A 14805-nucleotide genomic window follows, 5' to 3' on the forward strand; every position below is an offset into this window, starting at 1 on the left:
TACAAGCGACAAACAAATGGTGACGTCCAAATGTGCGACACACCGGAGAGAAACATGTCTATGAATGACTAATTGCGGCTCGTTAATTGCATTGTTTCCCAACAACATACCTGAAAAATTAACTTTATATTTTGTAAACGTCATTGGCAAACGGTTTTTGTTTTTAATGTAATACCCGCCCCTCCCTTCGTTGAACCGCCGAGTGCCAAGATAATGCTAATGCTACTGGCTAACTCTCGTTAAGAAGTTTTATTATTTTATGCCGACGCCGCTCGTGTTTTTTGCGGCGGCATGAGTTCTAAGTACGGAGGCGGAGGGCGAGGCAGAAGAGGAGGCAGTAGTAGGGGGAGCAGTAGAGGCTACCGTGATGGCAGCAGAGAAAGAGCTAACCGGGGAGGTGGAAATAATGGCGACCCCGACCAGGATTCCTTTTCTCGTCATCCTTCGCATTTGAAAGGCCGAGAAATTGGCTTGTGGTATGCAAGACACGGAGCAGTCAGGAAGAAACAGGCTGACCGGAGATCGGTATGCTTTTTGGGGGGGTTTATTAGAACCACACTGCTCGAATAAAGTGTAGAACTTGTGACAAGTTTCACAAACATTTCTCGTTTTAATTCTCCATTTTGTCTGCATGTGTGAAGCGGGCAGTGGTCCAGATGGATGAAACCAGAGAGCAGCACATTATCAAGCTGCTCGACTCCGTCCAGTATGACCAGCCAGGTTTGGAGAGACCAAATAGTGATGCGAGAGGTTCTGCGTCGGGCAGCTGGCGTGTACCTTCCAGTAAAAGTAGTCACTGGTGAGAACTTTTTTTTATATATATAATAAATACTTTTTCATTCAAGGGGAAAATCACTGCTTTTGTAGTCTCCCCGATTAAAACAATCGTAAAGCACAAGGCTAAGCAAATTTGCCTAATTGATATTAATATTCACGATACGATAACTGTGTGTGACCAATGTGCTTCGTGCAGCTACTTCGATGGGGACATGAGTGAAGAGGAAAAACAGAAGATCAAATTTGAAGAGGAAGAACAGAAACGGTCTGCATCATTATTATTATTATTATTATTATTATTATTATTATTATTATTATTATCTTCATTATCCTCAGGCACTATCCCGCTGCTCATGACTAACATTTTGACATCCAACGATATTTTATTGTGGCAGTTTTTCAATCTAACCATGTAAAAGAAGGACATAGATAAGAGACCAAAAAGAATGGAAACACAATACTTATAATGAATACTTTAGTGACTGTGTAAGACAGCTGATTTTGTTTTTATTTTTCCCCTCCATAGTTCAATCTCTCAGGCAGTTAAAGATGAGATTCCTGACACTTGGGATGATAATGATGACGACGCCGTCAATGATGATGACGACGATAAGGATCATGCGATGGAGCGGCAGCAAGTGAAGGTGGATGAAGACAAGGAGAAAGTGAGGAGGAATGACAAAGATCTCGAGTTCCTACTCCATGAAACATCCAGAAATGTTGCGCTGGATGAGTCGTTGAAAAGAGATCTGGAGTGTAAGAAATCACACCCAAAGTATAAGGAGATGCTGGTGAGTTTGAGTGACAGCTTGGTGTTTCTCTCATCGCCATTCAACGCTTAAGAATTTGTTTTTGTCCTTTTCCACAGACGTTCAGAAAGAAGTTGCCATCCTACGGGAAGAAAGAGGTTCATTCTGAATTTTGAAATCTGAGATATGAGTTTAATTTGATCATGCTACCAATTAACAATATTGACATTGTTGCCCTATTAGGAGCTGGTCCAGCTGATTAATTCCAACCAAGTTCTGGTAGTGAGCGGTGAAACGGGCTGCGGGAAAACCACCCAGGTGACCCAGTTCATCCTGGACGACTACATCAGGCGCGGCATGGGCTCCGTGTGCCGTGTGGTTTGCACGCAGCCTCGCCGCATCAGCGCCATCTCGGTATGCCAAAGTCCTTCACGTCGTCGCTTAGCTCGAGTCTAACTTTCGTCTCACGCAGGTCGCCGAGCGTGTGGCCGCTGAGAGGGCGGAACAGGTTGGCAATGGAAATTCGTGCGGTTACCAAATTCGCTTGCAGTGGTAAGTGCAAAATGCCCAAAAATTTATTTAGGACGAATTTGGAAAATTCAGTCCATTTTGTCTTTCTCCAGCAAGTTACCACGGGGAAAAGGTTCAATCCTGTACTGCACCACCGGCATTGTTCTTCAGTGGCTTCGCTCAGATACGTGAGTGTCCCGCCTTCCAGCGTTTCATTTTTGACTTTTCCTTCCCTGTGTCAGTCCACTTCATCGATTTACGCTTGCTGTCAGTTGGCAGGAACATTACTATGACCCCCTCACCCCTCCCATCATCCTTTTAGGCAGAGAAAGCACACACAGTTGAGTCATCCCCGCCCACTCCTCCTCGCATCCTCGGTCGAAAGCGAGAGTGTCGGCTTTTGTTATCTCATTTGCGCTCATCCCAAAGTTGGCACGACTTGACCTGCGTGAGTCATTTTAGGGCTACGGGCAGTCAGACCAAACGCTGCAAGTATTGTGCCGAGGTCGCTACAATACATTTATCCGAAAAGTACGATGCAGAAATATTTTCAGGGAACCCAAGAACTTCATCACAGATGAGCATCTTTATATGAAATGCCCAAAACATGTCCTGACAGGAATTTATCAAGTATCAGTCACTTGGTCCTGGATGAGGTCCACGAGCGTAGCCTGCAATCCGACGTGTTGCTCACCATCGTCAAGGACCTACTCGACGTGCGACACGACCTCAAGGTCATCCTGATGAGTGCCACGCTCAACGCAGAGAAATTCTCCAAGTACTTTGGTATTTGCGTCCTCCACGACAAGCATCATGTTCCAGCTCTTATCTTTCGGATGTCGTAAATAATCGCGCTCTTTCCTTTCAGACAACTGCCCCATGATCCACATCCCGGGCTTTACGTTCCCAGTGGAGGAGTTCCTCCTTGAGGACATTGTGGAGATGATGAGGTAGAATATGACATTTCCATCTCACTGTTAGACCTTGATTGTTGAACCTGTTTTTATTTTATTTTATTTTTCTCCAGATATCAGCCTAAGAACAACGACCGCCGACCCGCTTGGAAAAGAGGCTTCTGGCAGGGGCGCCACTCCAGACCTGAGAAGAAGGAGAAGGAGGACGAATACAAAGAGAGCTGGCCTTGTTATGCTCGCACGCTCCAGGACAAGTGGGTTGGAGAATTATGGATGAGGTAATACTGTGTAATATAATGTCACTTGTTTTTCCTCCCAGATACTCCGAGAGCACAATCGCCGCTCTCGAGACGCTGGACGGCGACGACAAGATCGACTTGGACCTCATCGTGGCGCTTATCCGCCATATTGTGCTCAACGACGAGGTAAGTTCGAGGTACATTTTGCACAGTGTTATCCAAACCGAGTGTTATTATCGAGCAGATGGCAGGAACAGCAGGGTTAGGATCCGTCCAAGCGCGCCCAGACATAAGATGAGAGAAAATGACACGACAACTGGGCAGCGGGTCGGCGCTAATGAGCCATTGAACAGATGCTCCCCCTCACTGAATGTTGATTCCCTATTCTTTTGGTCAATTTCCAGCGCCACGCTTATTACTGTAGTCGTGGAAAGACTGACTAGTGTTTAGCTGCGTCCGTCAGTCACGGCCACGCTCAGCCCGAGTGGCCGATCGACGTACGTCAGATGGAGCGACTGATCGGCCGTGACAAATTCATGAATAGAAGAAGCGGCCGAGTGGTTATTTAATGCCTGCGGTGCACCATAATTAGACCAATAACGTGCAGCCATGAATGGACATTGTAAGATAGTAAGTCAACATGACTGTTCTATTTTCCTCTAAGAGTTTATAAAAGACTCTGTAGACCAATACTAATAATTGGCTATAATTTAAACACAGTTGGCTGGCGGGCGAAAATGCTTTATTTATTTTTTTTATTTCCGCTCCTATTGAGAAGATGAATTGCAGGGTTATTTTCAGCCAATTTAATATCATCCCCACCGTATTTCTTTGTCCTCGTCTAAAAGCCGCCGCTATGAAATGATGAAAATCCATCAATCATAAATAAAAACACAGACGCTCAAGTTGTCTCCCAACACGCGGCAAATGTCAACTTGGGTGATAACAAATTGGGCTAGATAAGAAGCTGCGAGTAAATAAGTTTGGAGGATAGGAGAATTCTTTTGTCCTCATCTTAGTTTGCTCACGTTGGACAGGAAGGAGCCATCTTGGTCTTCCTGCCTGGCTGGGACAACATCAGCAGCCTCAATGATTTGCTGATGGCGCAGCAGATGTTCAAATCAGGTAAATTAATCTTTTCATAGTTGTCACGTGACTTTATGACATCATTAAAACCCGGTCTGTGGTTGCAGATCGTTTTGTCATCATCCCGCTGCACTCGCTCATGCCGACCGTTAATCAGACGCTGGTCAGTGTTTGCCGCCTCCATCTCTCTTTCCACGTCCGCTTTTATTTTCACTCCTCCGTTTGTGCCGAAATCCAATCTCAACCTCATCTCCCTTGCTCCCTCCCAAGGTGTTCCAGCGTCCTCCACCTGGGGTGCGGAAGATTGTGATTGCTACCAATATAGCCGAAACGAGGTAAGCGACCGGCCGGGACAAATGTTTTTTTTATTTGCTCCAGGCTTTTCCCAATTTCACTTGGCTGCAAAGCGGCGAGTAAAGATTAAGAACTGCGAGGGCTTGAAACGGGGCTGACTAATTGAAGATTTATTCTAGCGCTCACGCACAAATGAAAGAAGTTGACCGCGCTCTCCATCACTAAAAATAGGTGCCAAGTTCCTCCCTAGAGCTCGATTTTATTTTCTACTCCAGCACGATTCCGAGTCCAAACTGAGCATTTTCGAAGCGCTTGCTTTGAAGTGCTTTTCCGTCTGATTTCATTCCATTCCCCCCCAACTGCTTTCAGCATCACCATCGACGATGTGGTTTTTGTGATCGACGGAGGCAAGATCAAGGAAACCAACTTCGACACCAACAACAACATCAGCACCATGACGGCCGAGTGGGTGAGCCTGGCCAACGCCAAGCAGAGGAAAGGTCGCGCTGGCAGGTGCGGCGTATGGATTTGTCTTTTGTGTACTCACGGCGGTCCATTTTATGGCTGTTTAGGCCGCTGTGATTACAGGCCAATTTTCCTTTTATCATCCACGTTTGTGGTCCGAAAGGAGAAAAGGAGAAAGCTTCTCAGAATGGAGCCAGGCCCAATTAGCATGAGATGCTTGCTGAAAGCATTTTAATGAAAATTATTCTTAATTAAGCTTTTTTTTCTCTTCTTCTTCTTAGAGTGTGCCCCGGCAAGTGCTATCATCTGTACAACGGTCTCCGAGCCAGCCTTTTAGATTCCTACCAATTACCAGAAATCATGAGGACTCCGCTGGAGGAGCTGTGCCTGCAGATCAAGGTCCGTTTGCTAGTAACGCGCCGTCCAATCACAGGCGGGCTTCTCAAAGCACAAATCTTCTCGCATGCGCCGAGTTGTTGGAAAGGCACATTTGTCAGCATTGTGATACATCAAGGCCATTTAAAATTCAATCTGTTTTCCCAACATTTTTTTTATAGTTTGGCTCACCCTGTGACTTATACTCAGGTGCTTTCTCATAAATAACTTTTTAGGTCTCTGATTGGCTGAAAGGTCCTCACATTTTTTGGAGGATCTGTTAATGTGCTTTTTTTTTTTCCTGCAGAGATTTTCTTTTTTATCTGAATAACTGTACTCAGCACAAAGGACTTTGCGTTCACACGGCGCCCTCTGGAGGAGGCGAGGGCATCGCCTCTTTTAGCAACGGATTGCCATTTATGTCGTTCATCCGCTCTGGAAAGCCTCCCAATCCACTCACTCTCCGCCTCAGCGCATGCTAATGGAACACGAAGGGAAAGGTCACTCCCGTCGATTGTTTGCATCGGCGGCTTTATTGAGTGTGTTTTTAACGTTGCCCCTGAGGTTCAGCTTTGAGGCATTTGAATACATTTTCGCAGGTGAAAGTATTTCATGTCCGTTTGCTAACCGAGCAGGAAAAATATAACAAGCTTATTCTATTTGTGTCAGTCAGCTGTATTAATGTGTTTTGGCTTTTGTATTCTCTTATCTAGATATTGCAGCTCGGGGGCATCGCTCACTTCCTGCAGAAAGCTCTGGACCCGCCCAGTGAACAGGCCGTCAATCTAGCCATAAAGAACCTACAAGTCCTGGTAAGATAAAAGAAATTTTAAATTTGAAAAATGAGTCAAATATCTTTTTGGTGTGCGTCAGAACGCTTTGGACCATTCGGAGAATCTGACGCCGCTGGGTTTCCACTTGGCCCGCCTACCCGTGGAACCTCACATCGGAAAGCTCATCCTGTTCGGAGCGCTGCTCGGCTGCCTCGACCCCGTACTCACCATCGCCGCCTGCCTCAGCTTCAAAGACCCTTTCTTCATCCCTCTGGTAGGGTCGCCGCCCCTCGTACGTAAAAGCAGCCGTGGTGTGACATGATGACCTCACAGGGCAAAGAGGCGCTGGCAGACAAGAGGAGGAAAGAGCTGTCCAGGAACTCCAAAAGCGACCACCTTACTGTGGTCTATGCCTTCCAGGTAGTAGAGCTGATCACATGCTTCGTTTTTTTGTAATGTCGTACACAAATCGGTCATTATTTGTCGATTGGTCAGGGCTGGCAAGATGCGAAACGGTGGCGGCGCGAGCAAAACTTCTGCTGGGACAACTTCCTGTCTGTCAACACACTCCAGGTTGGAAATAAAGATGAGCGTTTTATTTGTAGACTTTTGGACCCGGTTAGCTTTTGCCAACACGTGACCCCGCGTCTTGACTCCTTGTCTCGTTTAGATGCTGCACAACATGAAGGGCCAGTTTGCCGAACATCTCTGGCACGCGGGCTTCGTCAGCAGCAAGGACCCTAAAGACCCCAACTCTAACGTCAACTCGGGTAGATAGATAGGAGGAGCTCTTCAATGGATAAAAATAATTTTTTTATACCAAAGTGACATTCTGCCTTCCCTCAGATAACGAGAAGCTGATCAAGGCGGTGATTGTAGCCGGCTTGTATCCTAAAGTAGCCATGATCCGACCAAGGCATAGCAAAAAGAGGCCCGGGTGAGAAAGATCATTCATATGAATCCCCTCACGAATGTTTTCAAAGTTATGACACACTCACTTATGCTTCACGCAACCTTTCATAAGTTTATTTCAAACCCAGACGGTCAGACCGAGAGCAGATTGTTCCCCGCTGTCAATGCGCCGTTTGGAACGTGGCCGTCTGAAACGCTCATCGCGCTTCCCTCTGTGCCCGTCTTGGCAGGAGTTAAAAGCTGAAACAACAACAACAGACAGACAACTGGTGCAATAGCATCCTAATGAAATCTAAAGTTGCTCCAAGTTTGCAAACACATTTAAAATAGCGGTCCGTCTGCTTTTGTTTACTACTAGCATGACACCTAAGGATAGAGATTTCCGCTTAAGTCAATCATGAGCAGGGCCATCTGCTGGTGCTGCTTAATCATTGCATCATCTCTCTATATATACAAAATAAATCAACAAAAAAAAATACAAAACGAAAAAATAAAAAATATTTTTGTTTTTGTTATCTCGTGCAGGGTCAAAGTGTACACACAGCACGACGGGCAGGTGAACATTCACCCCAAATCCGTCAACTCCGAGGAGACCAACTTCAATTACAAGTGGCTCATCTATCACCTCAAAATGAGAACCAGCAGCGTAAGAAAGACTTTCCTTCGCCTTACTTTGTGTTTAGACGTGTGTGTGTCGCCTCTGCTTTGGACGCGGTCTCAGCTTGGCGAGTGGTTAAAGGTTGGCAGTTTTAGCCCGAATGAATATTTGATTAAAAGGCTGCCTTTCAAACGCTCTTATGCTTCAAAGACTGCACACGCTCGGACACACACACACACACACACACACGCAGGCAGAGACGAGAAGCGTGGCATTGACGTCACGGTGCAGTGACGCGTTTGTCCCTGAGAGGCTGATGCGGTCGTCTCCGCTTTCTCGTTCCTTTTTTTTTTTTTTTTTATGATTTTATTGTATTTGTCAAGGAGCTTCCAGGATGAAATGTGCCTCTTGAATGCAGACTGGCTTTTAAGCAGCCCTTTTTTAGAATGTATTTATTAGCCGCGCCAAGTCCACAACTCCCTGGCCGATTTGTGATACATTGCACCACCAATTTTACAAGCTCTGACCATTTTTTTGGAATAAACCTCAACCTCACCACCTAATCACAAATCCCAAGTCCGAAACCGCCTCGTGTCTCATTTTCTGTCTCCTCAGATCTTCCTGTACGACTGCACCGAAGTGTCGCCCTTCTCTCTGCTTTTCTTCGGCGGCGACATCAGCATCCAGAAGGACGAGGACCAGGAGACCATCGCCGTGGACCAGTGGATCGTCTTCAGGTCGCCGGCACGCATTGCTCATCTTGTCAAGGTAATACAAAGCAGCTCAACAAGCATTTTTTTATATATATATAGCACAACCATGGTCAATTTTCCCTAATTGGTTCATTGAAATGTATTTGTTCATTTTTATTTCATAATCAACATCTCATCTGTTCTCTCTCCAGAACCTAAAACAAGCGCTTAATTCTCTGCTGGAAGAAAAAATCCGCAGGCCGGCCCCTGTGGACTGGAAGAACCACCAATCCAAAGACTGCGCCGTCATCACGGCCATCGTCGATCTCATTACCACGCAGGAGTCGTCCACATCAGCGGCGAGCGCTGGGGGCGGAGCCAGAGGCCATGACGAGCCTTTGGCCCCTAGAGGACAACACAAGTACTTCAATGACGATGATGACGACAATTAGCTCGGAGTAAAAGAATCGCAGGTTAGTTGTCGTATTTATTAGAAAACCACACACATTTTTGGGTGCTTTCTACAAGTCGGACTACAGAAAGTGAAAGCAGTTTTTTTTTTGCATTTGATTCGAACACTCATGTTTTCAAAGCCCATCAATAGTCACCTCAAACGTATATAGAATGTGCAAAACCGGTCGGTCATTTAGTGTCAAAATGTTACGACTATCTGAAATAAAACTCTACTTCAGTGTTTGCCAAACTTGAATTTAAGTACAAAATGCATTGCCATATTTTCCATTTATCATTGCGGTCGGATCAAAAACTTACATCATCAACTTACATCATCAAAATAACAAATAATAAATCATTTCCAATAGGTCAACAATTAAGCTTTTATTATTTATGACTTGATGTGCCATACATACAATCAGCGGACACTTCATTAGGTACAGCTGTACAATCGAAAACACCCCGGACAAGGAGCTGTATCAAAAATTTCTTTTACAGCATTTACAGTAGAAGTCAAAAGTTTAGGCACAGTTTCTTATTTAATAGCATGGCAGAGTGTTTACAAAATTTTGATGAAGGACAAAGTTTCAATTGTATTTGAAAAACATTTAAAACAATTGTTTTTTTATACATATTTACAACTGGTACACAGTTGATTTACAAGTTACTGCAATTCATGGTTACAGGATGAAATCTTGGGTGTGTGGATGCAAAAGGATTTTTTTTTCCATTGCCACACCCCCACAGCTGTGGCAGATGGTCTTGTTGGCACCTTAAGCTGCAAGAGAGCAAACTCATGCGTCACCAAGTGTGTGTGTGTGTCTTGTCTCTCAATTTAAAAAAAAAAAAAAACACCTTCAGCTTTTAATAAATGGCATTTTCCACCTTATGTGCAAAAACATTGCCTCCCCACCAAATGGCCTATACGGACAAAAGTAATGGAACAAACTTCTCTTCAGCCTTCCCAATTTTTGTGGGAAACCTGTTATTAGCTGAAAATGTTTTGGTGCCAAGGATGTATGAAGTTGATGAGCTTTTTTAGACAAAAGTAGTAATTTGCTGCCATCTTGTGGAATCTCAGTGCCAAATCCATTAAGACAAAAGTAGTGTTTTGCTGCCATCTTGTGAGTTTTTGATGCTGTTGAAGTGAGGAGAGGAGCTTTTTTTTTTTTTTACACAAAAGTAGTGCTTTGCTGCCATCTATTGACAATTCAACGGGGAGGAGTTGTCCTGGATTTTGGGTTATTTCACAGGGTTCGTTCTTCATCATTCAAGTCTCCTGTTGGTGCAATGGTCTTGGGTCCCAATACTTTTGTCCTGATAAGTTCTGTCTGTTTTTTAAGGACACCTTGACAGCACCAGGTTGATGCCACCTTCTCAAGGACCTATGAGTTATTCATAAGATGTCAGCCATCTTATGTCATCCCTGTTATTCATGGTCACCGAGGACTAACGTGAGGACTGGCTCAGTCAAACGTCCCTTTTACGGTCCCCTGAACGTCACACGTTGGTTTCCAGGCCCTGCAGGCGGTCCATCCTCTGCACGTTACGCTCGATGGTGGCCTGACACGTGATGGGCTCGGCGCATTCTGCCAGGAACCAGCCGCGCTCGCCGTCACGTAGACGCTCGCCTTCGTACCAGCCTGACACAAAGAGAAACATCTCGTGGGGAATCTGCGTGATTAGATTTTTGGATTTGGTTTTCTTACCATCTTCAACCAGCTGTGAGACAAGCACCACGTCGGCCACCTGCAACGACAACTCGTCCGGCTGCTTGGCCGTGTAGGTTCTGGTCACCTCCACCTGCATGGCGTCTATAAAGACAATTCCTAAGCACTCCTTTTGGACGCCACTGGTGTTCTATTTAACCACCACACGGGGGCGATATTGTCTTACTTGTCCTATCTTGATTCTTGTCTTTGTTGACATTGTGGCCCAGGGCGCTGATCCACCTAGCGCGTTCGTTCCTAAAAAAAATAAACACTTTGGGTCAATTAGCAATTTATAATAGCTTATTTTATTCCAGTATTAAATGGCGCAAGTGTAGCGAATAAATTGAATGTGCATGGGGAGCTTTGAGAGCTTCAACAGAATGGGCCTCATTGAGTGGATTTGAGTGGCTCAGCAGGTTTTGGAGACAACAGAGGTGTGTTGTCAGGTTGAACAGAAGCAGCACAAAGGCAAAAGTCTCACGAGGCCACTGAGGGACTTAAGCGATTTCTCTTTCGTTCTTGTCTGATCCCTGAGAAGAAAACATGCACAGTGGGTGGAGCCACGCAGATCAGCTTCCACGAAACTTTATCTCTGGATTTCACCTGTTCCCACATCCCACTTAGCTGAGGGTGAGGATCTCAAGAGTGAAGGGATTTGAGTGTTTTCTGAAGCTGACTCATAAAACATGAAGGAACATGCTGATGGAAGTTAAGCGCAGGTTATCCTGTGAGTCAGCCTGGATTATTGTTTTTCAGTTGGGCTCGAGGACACGTGGTGTTGCAAATCTTTACTGGTATCCCATAAATATGAGACGATACACGATTGGGATTTTCGAGCTTGATCAGCGGGCTTAAGTTAACCGATCATAAGGTAATTTACTTTGCAGAGTATTCACCAATTTATTTCTGCCCATGTTCAAATGAGTATGATTTGAATATGAAACATTTATTCAATTAAAAAAAAACAAGCAGAATCAGAACACTATTGATTTTTTTCTTATCCCAAACCCATTTTCCCATCGGAAACAAAGGAAGTTGATCTAATTCGTTCCAGGGTGAACCTTTCACCGTCATAAAACGTCATTTTTACATTGCTTAGTCATACACGTGTAAAATTCCAATCTGCTTAATAATACTGGCTTCGGGGACTGAATAGTCCCCCCCCAAAAATTCCAAACATCTACATGGCATGGTCATACCCACAATTTGTGAGTTAACATCTCTAAGGTGGCCTACTTGTGCGACTCAAGTCGTCACATGCTTTCACTTAAGCGCCGTCACCCAACACTCAAATTCTTATCACAAAATGGCCGCTTTGTGATTTATTAACCAACTCCGAGTGCAACCTTACCTAACAACCAGGTCATCCAACAAGACTCAACAAATGCTTCGTAACTTGATGTAGTGAGCGAAGACAACTGTTTTTTAATATAGCGATGGTGACACATGTCCACATTTGCCACCGGGGACGCAGCTGAACACATTTTTTGGGGACGGCGGATGTCGAATTGTACGGTATGGATGGAGGGCATATGTTTCTGACAGGCGCTTTCATGGTTATCTGTGGAATGTACATACCCGACGTGAGTGTGTGTGTGTGTGTGTTTAGGTGCAGACAGGTGTTAGGCCGGTTAGGTGAACGACAAAAGGACGAGAGAATGTGAAGCGTCATAAATCCGTTCTCAGTAGATCTCCTTACTGCTTCTTTCCCGGCTAGATAAAGAGCGACGACAGCCTTCTTCTATCCTTCCTTCCTTTTTTTTTTTTGTTTTGTTTCCCTAACCTTCAGAACAGTTCTCCAACCCAAAGCAAGGGTCAAAGCACGTTTTCCGACGCTTGACGGAAACATGAGTCTGAACCAGGGACGTGCAGTCAGGGGGGGGCAAGGGAGGCCGTGCCTCCCCTGCCATCATGAAAATGGCAAAAAAACTAATTCACTTGTCATATTCATTAATTATTTTTTTTATAATAAAAGTCATTTATATGGGGGGCCTCCCCACGTCACTGACTTGAAGGGAAACTCCCGTGTCGGCGTATTTAAACCAGAGTAGAGCGGCAAAATTCATCAAAAACCAAAATATAGCATCATGCTAGCAAATACGACAACCGTTGTGTGTTGGAATTTCACGTCTGACTAACAACTGTGTTGGTTTGCTGCATGGCTTTTTGTGTGACAATGGCTGTTCCAGCCCGGAGACGACGAGTTATTCACTGAATGGGGGTCACGCCAACGTGTGCACGGCACCAAAACAAAAGAGCACACAGGGGCTGGACAACAATGGCAAGTTTAATCCCCCCTCCACTAAAACGGGCTCACGTTTAATGATTGTGTCACTCTTGCCTCGCAGTCTCAACAGTTTTCTCATAGTTGCAATTTATTCAGCATTTTATTTTCGTATTTGTATATCTGACCATATCGAAGTTGTCATGGCCGATCGGTTAAGGCGATGGAATCCATTGGGGTCTCCCCGCGTAGGTTCGAATCCTGCTGACAACGGTCAATTTTGGGGTGTCAGTATCTCTACACCAGAATTTAATAAATTAAATATGCATATAAGTTGCCCTCTTAAAAAAACGATAACTTACTGAGGTCTAAGGACCTCCATAGTTCGCTCCAATCTAATTCGACTGACTCAACGATGACCGCTTCCATGTCTCACGTGGGCTTGAGTCACTAATTCGAAAAGAATAGACATCGGAAGTGAGAGCTATTTTCTGACCTAAAACAAAAGATAGCGCAAACACGAGATGATCAAGACGGGTTGAGGGAGTGAACCGTCGTGTGTGAATGGGGGGTGGGCACTCGTGGGAAATAACCCGTTTAACAATGGAACGCTGCTATGCAACCACTGTAAGAATGGACACTTGCCAGACTACTACAGTGCACACACACATTGTGACATCCCAACCAAGGCCCCCCGAACTCCCAAGTTATCAAAGGATGAAGGTTTTTTTTTTCATCACACCGCACAGTGCACAGAGGGGGCAGTAAGCCCTCGTGGAGACATGGACAACACTTGTCTTGCTCATCACAATTTCCCCCCTCTTCAGCGGGCCCCACGTAATTACAAACACGTCTTTGGTCTTTTTTTTGTCAAATAACCGAAAGCAAACATTAGCAGACTCAGCTGAAAATAAAAAAAAAAACAGGCGCAAATTGTCTCTCACTCATCAGTTAAATGTTTTATTGATATTGAGTAGATAGTACGCTAACCATATTAGCATCGTTAAACATTTGAATGACGGTTATTAAATTAAATAAATTAGAAATATAAAAAATAAATAAATATATTTAGAATAATAATAAAAAAATTACTTGTAATTTTTCCAGTAGAGTTAATAAAGGTTTTTACGATCAAATAAAATTAAACTCCATGGGGACAATCGGTTGTTATTATAGGTTGGAAACATTTTTTTTAAACTAATCATATTTAGTTGGGAATATTACAAAATTCTCGTGAGAAATAGTCTGCAGCGCCGGCACAACTAAGTGCAACTGTTCATTCTCCAGCGTGGGCTGTAACAAATAAACCGCGTAGCAAGCCAAATATATGACAGATCCCCTTTGTTTATGTGTGCGTTACATAATCTGTCTAAACAAACCCTCTTCACTCTATTTATTGTACAAAAGGGAGACGGAACTGGCGGTTCGGGAAAAGCCTCTCCTAACAAAGATAAAAACTATAAACCACGTAAAAGTACTTCTCAGATGTACCGAAATGATTCAAGCAGCCACGTGCCTTTTAACATATTAAAACCACCGACTTGGCAGGCCGTCAATAAAACTATTAACCGGTGCGCCCGGCTCGCCTCTCAGCAAGAGCCAAGACAAAATGACGGACTAATAAAGTTTATTTCCCAAGTCCCATTAGCAGGAGGTAGTAAAAGGTGAATGTTATGGCGGCGACAATGGAAGTGTAACAAAATATCCCTGCGAACCCGACAAGGGCCGAAAAAGACGGCAGTGAAAAAGCTGACATGACGATTGAGCAAGAACTGAAAAGATGGAGTACTCACAGTAGGTCCGTCCCTAAGATCATGGGCACCTTTTCGCCGGAGTGGTTGCTCTGGAAACGTAGTCGGAAGAGGTGGTTGGCGCCGCCTTGCCGTGAGCTCAACATGCCGGCGGTGCCGCGAACCGGCGATAGGTTGACCTCCTCGGGCAGGCACGAGCCAACCCAGATCTCGTCCCTCAGGGCGTAGTCGATTACAGAGTAGCTCTCCTCGCTGGGAATGAGAAGAGGACAGTGGAATTG

General features: G+C 44.8%; 2 protein-coding genes across 4 annotated transcripts in view; one reads left to right on the top strand and one right to left on the bottom strand.

The window, feature by feature from the left end:
• dhx36 (DEAH (Asp-Glu-Ala-His) box polypeptide 36) lies at positions 1 to 10838 on the top strand. 2 transcript variants are annotated; one of them, XM_088381675.1, is made up of 27 exons: positions 1 to 525; positions 642 to 799; positions 974 to 1042; positions 1304 to 1568; positions 1646 to 1684; positions 1770 to 1940; positions 1999 to 2078; positions 2150 to 2224; positions 2656 to 2822; positions 2905 to 2986; positions 3064 to 3204; positions 3270 to 3375; positions 4227 to 4314; positions 4383 to 4438; positions 4546 to 4610; positions 4939 to 5082; positions 5316 to 5433; positions 6123 to 6221; positions 6283 to 6456; positions 6516 to 6602; positions 6678 to 6755; positions 6853 to 6952; positions 7029 to 7119; positions 7620 to 7740; positions 8308 to 8460; positions 8597 to 8857; positions 10181 to 10838. In XM_088381675.1, exons 1-26 carry the CDS (start codon positions 292 to 294, stop codon positions 8834 to 8836), a joined length of 3201 nt encoding a protein of 1066 aa, XP_088237801.1. In that variant the 5' UTR covers positions 1 to 291; the 3' UTR covers positions 8837 to 8857; positions 10181 to 10838. The 2 variants fall into 2 exon arrangements, with proteins under 2 accessions (XP_088237801.1, XP_088237800.1); XM_088381674.1 differs by lacking the exon at positions 10181 to 10838 and having other exon boundaries at positions 8597 to 9093.
• The window catches only part of LOC148395661 (rho guanine nucleotide exchange factor 26-like), a 27724-nt gene continuing 22114 nt past the window's right edge, over positions 9196 to 14805 (bottom strand). For both annotated transcript variants that reach the window (XM_088381677.1, XM_088381676.1), the window contains exons 11-14: positions 14567 to 14776; positions 10734 to 10804; positions 10547 to 10651; positions 9196 to 10480 (exon numbers count right to left, since the gene is read on the bottom strand). In XM_088381677.1, coding sequence (XP_088237803.1) covers positions 10338 to 10480; positions 10547 to 10651; positions 10734 to 10804; positions 14567 to 14776 — 529 coding nt within the window. In that variant the 3' untranslated portion in view covers positions 9196 to 10337. The remainder of the gene's footprint in view (positions 10481 to 10546; positions 10652 to 10733; positions 10805 to 14566; positions 14777 to 14805) is intronic.

Source organism: Syngnathus floridae, chromosome 7, assembly GCF_059516105.1.
Source record: "Syngnathus floridae isolate MCC-2025c chromosome 7, RoL_Sflo_1.0, whole genome shotgun sequence".
Taxonomy (NCBI): domain Eukaryota; kingdom Metazoa; phylum Chordata; class Actinopteri; order Syngnathiformes; family Syngnathidae; genus Syngnathus; species Syngnathus floridae.

What these genes read in the sequence shown, in the direction of transcription:
- dhx36 (XM_088381675.1), top strand. Translation starts at nt 292, where the DNA reads ATGAGTTCTAAGTACGGAGGCGGAGGGCGAGGCAGAAGAGGAGGCAGT. An exon ending in TCCAGTAAAAGTAGTCACTG is followed by an intron (nt 800 to 973) that starts GTGAGAACTTTT and finishes TGCTTCGTGCAG; the next exon opens with CTACTTCGATGGGGACATGA. An exon ending in CGACCGTTAATCAGACGCTG is followed by an intron (nt 4,439 to 4,545) that starts GTCAGTGTTTGC and finishes CTCCCTCCCAAG; the next exon opens with GTGTTCCAGCGTCCTCCACC.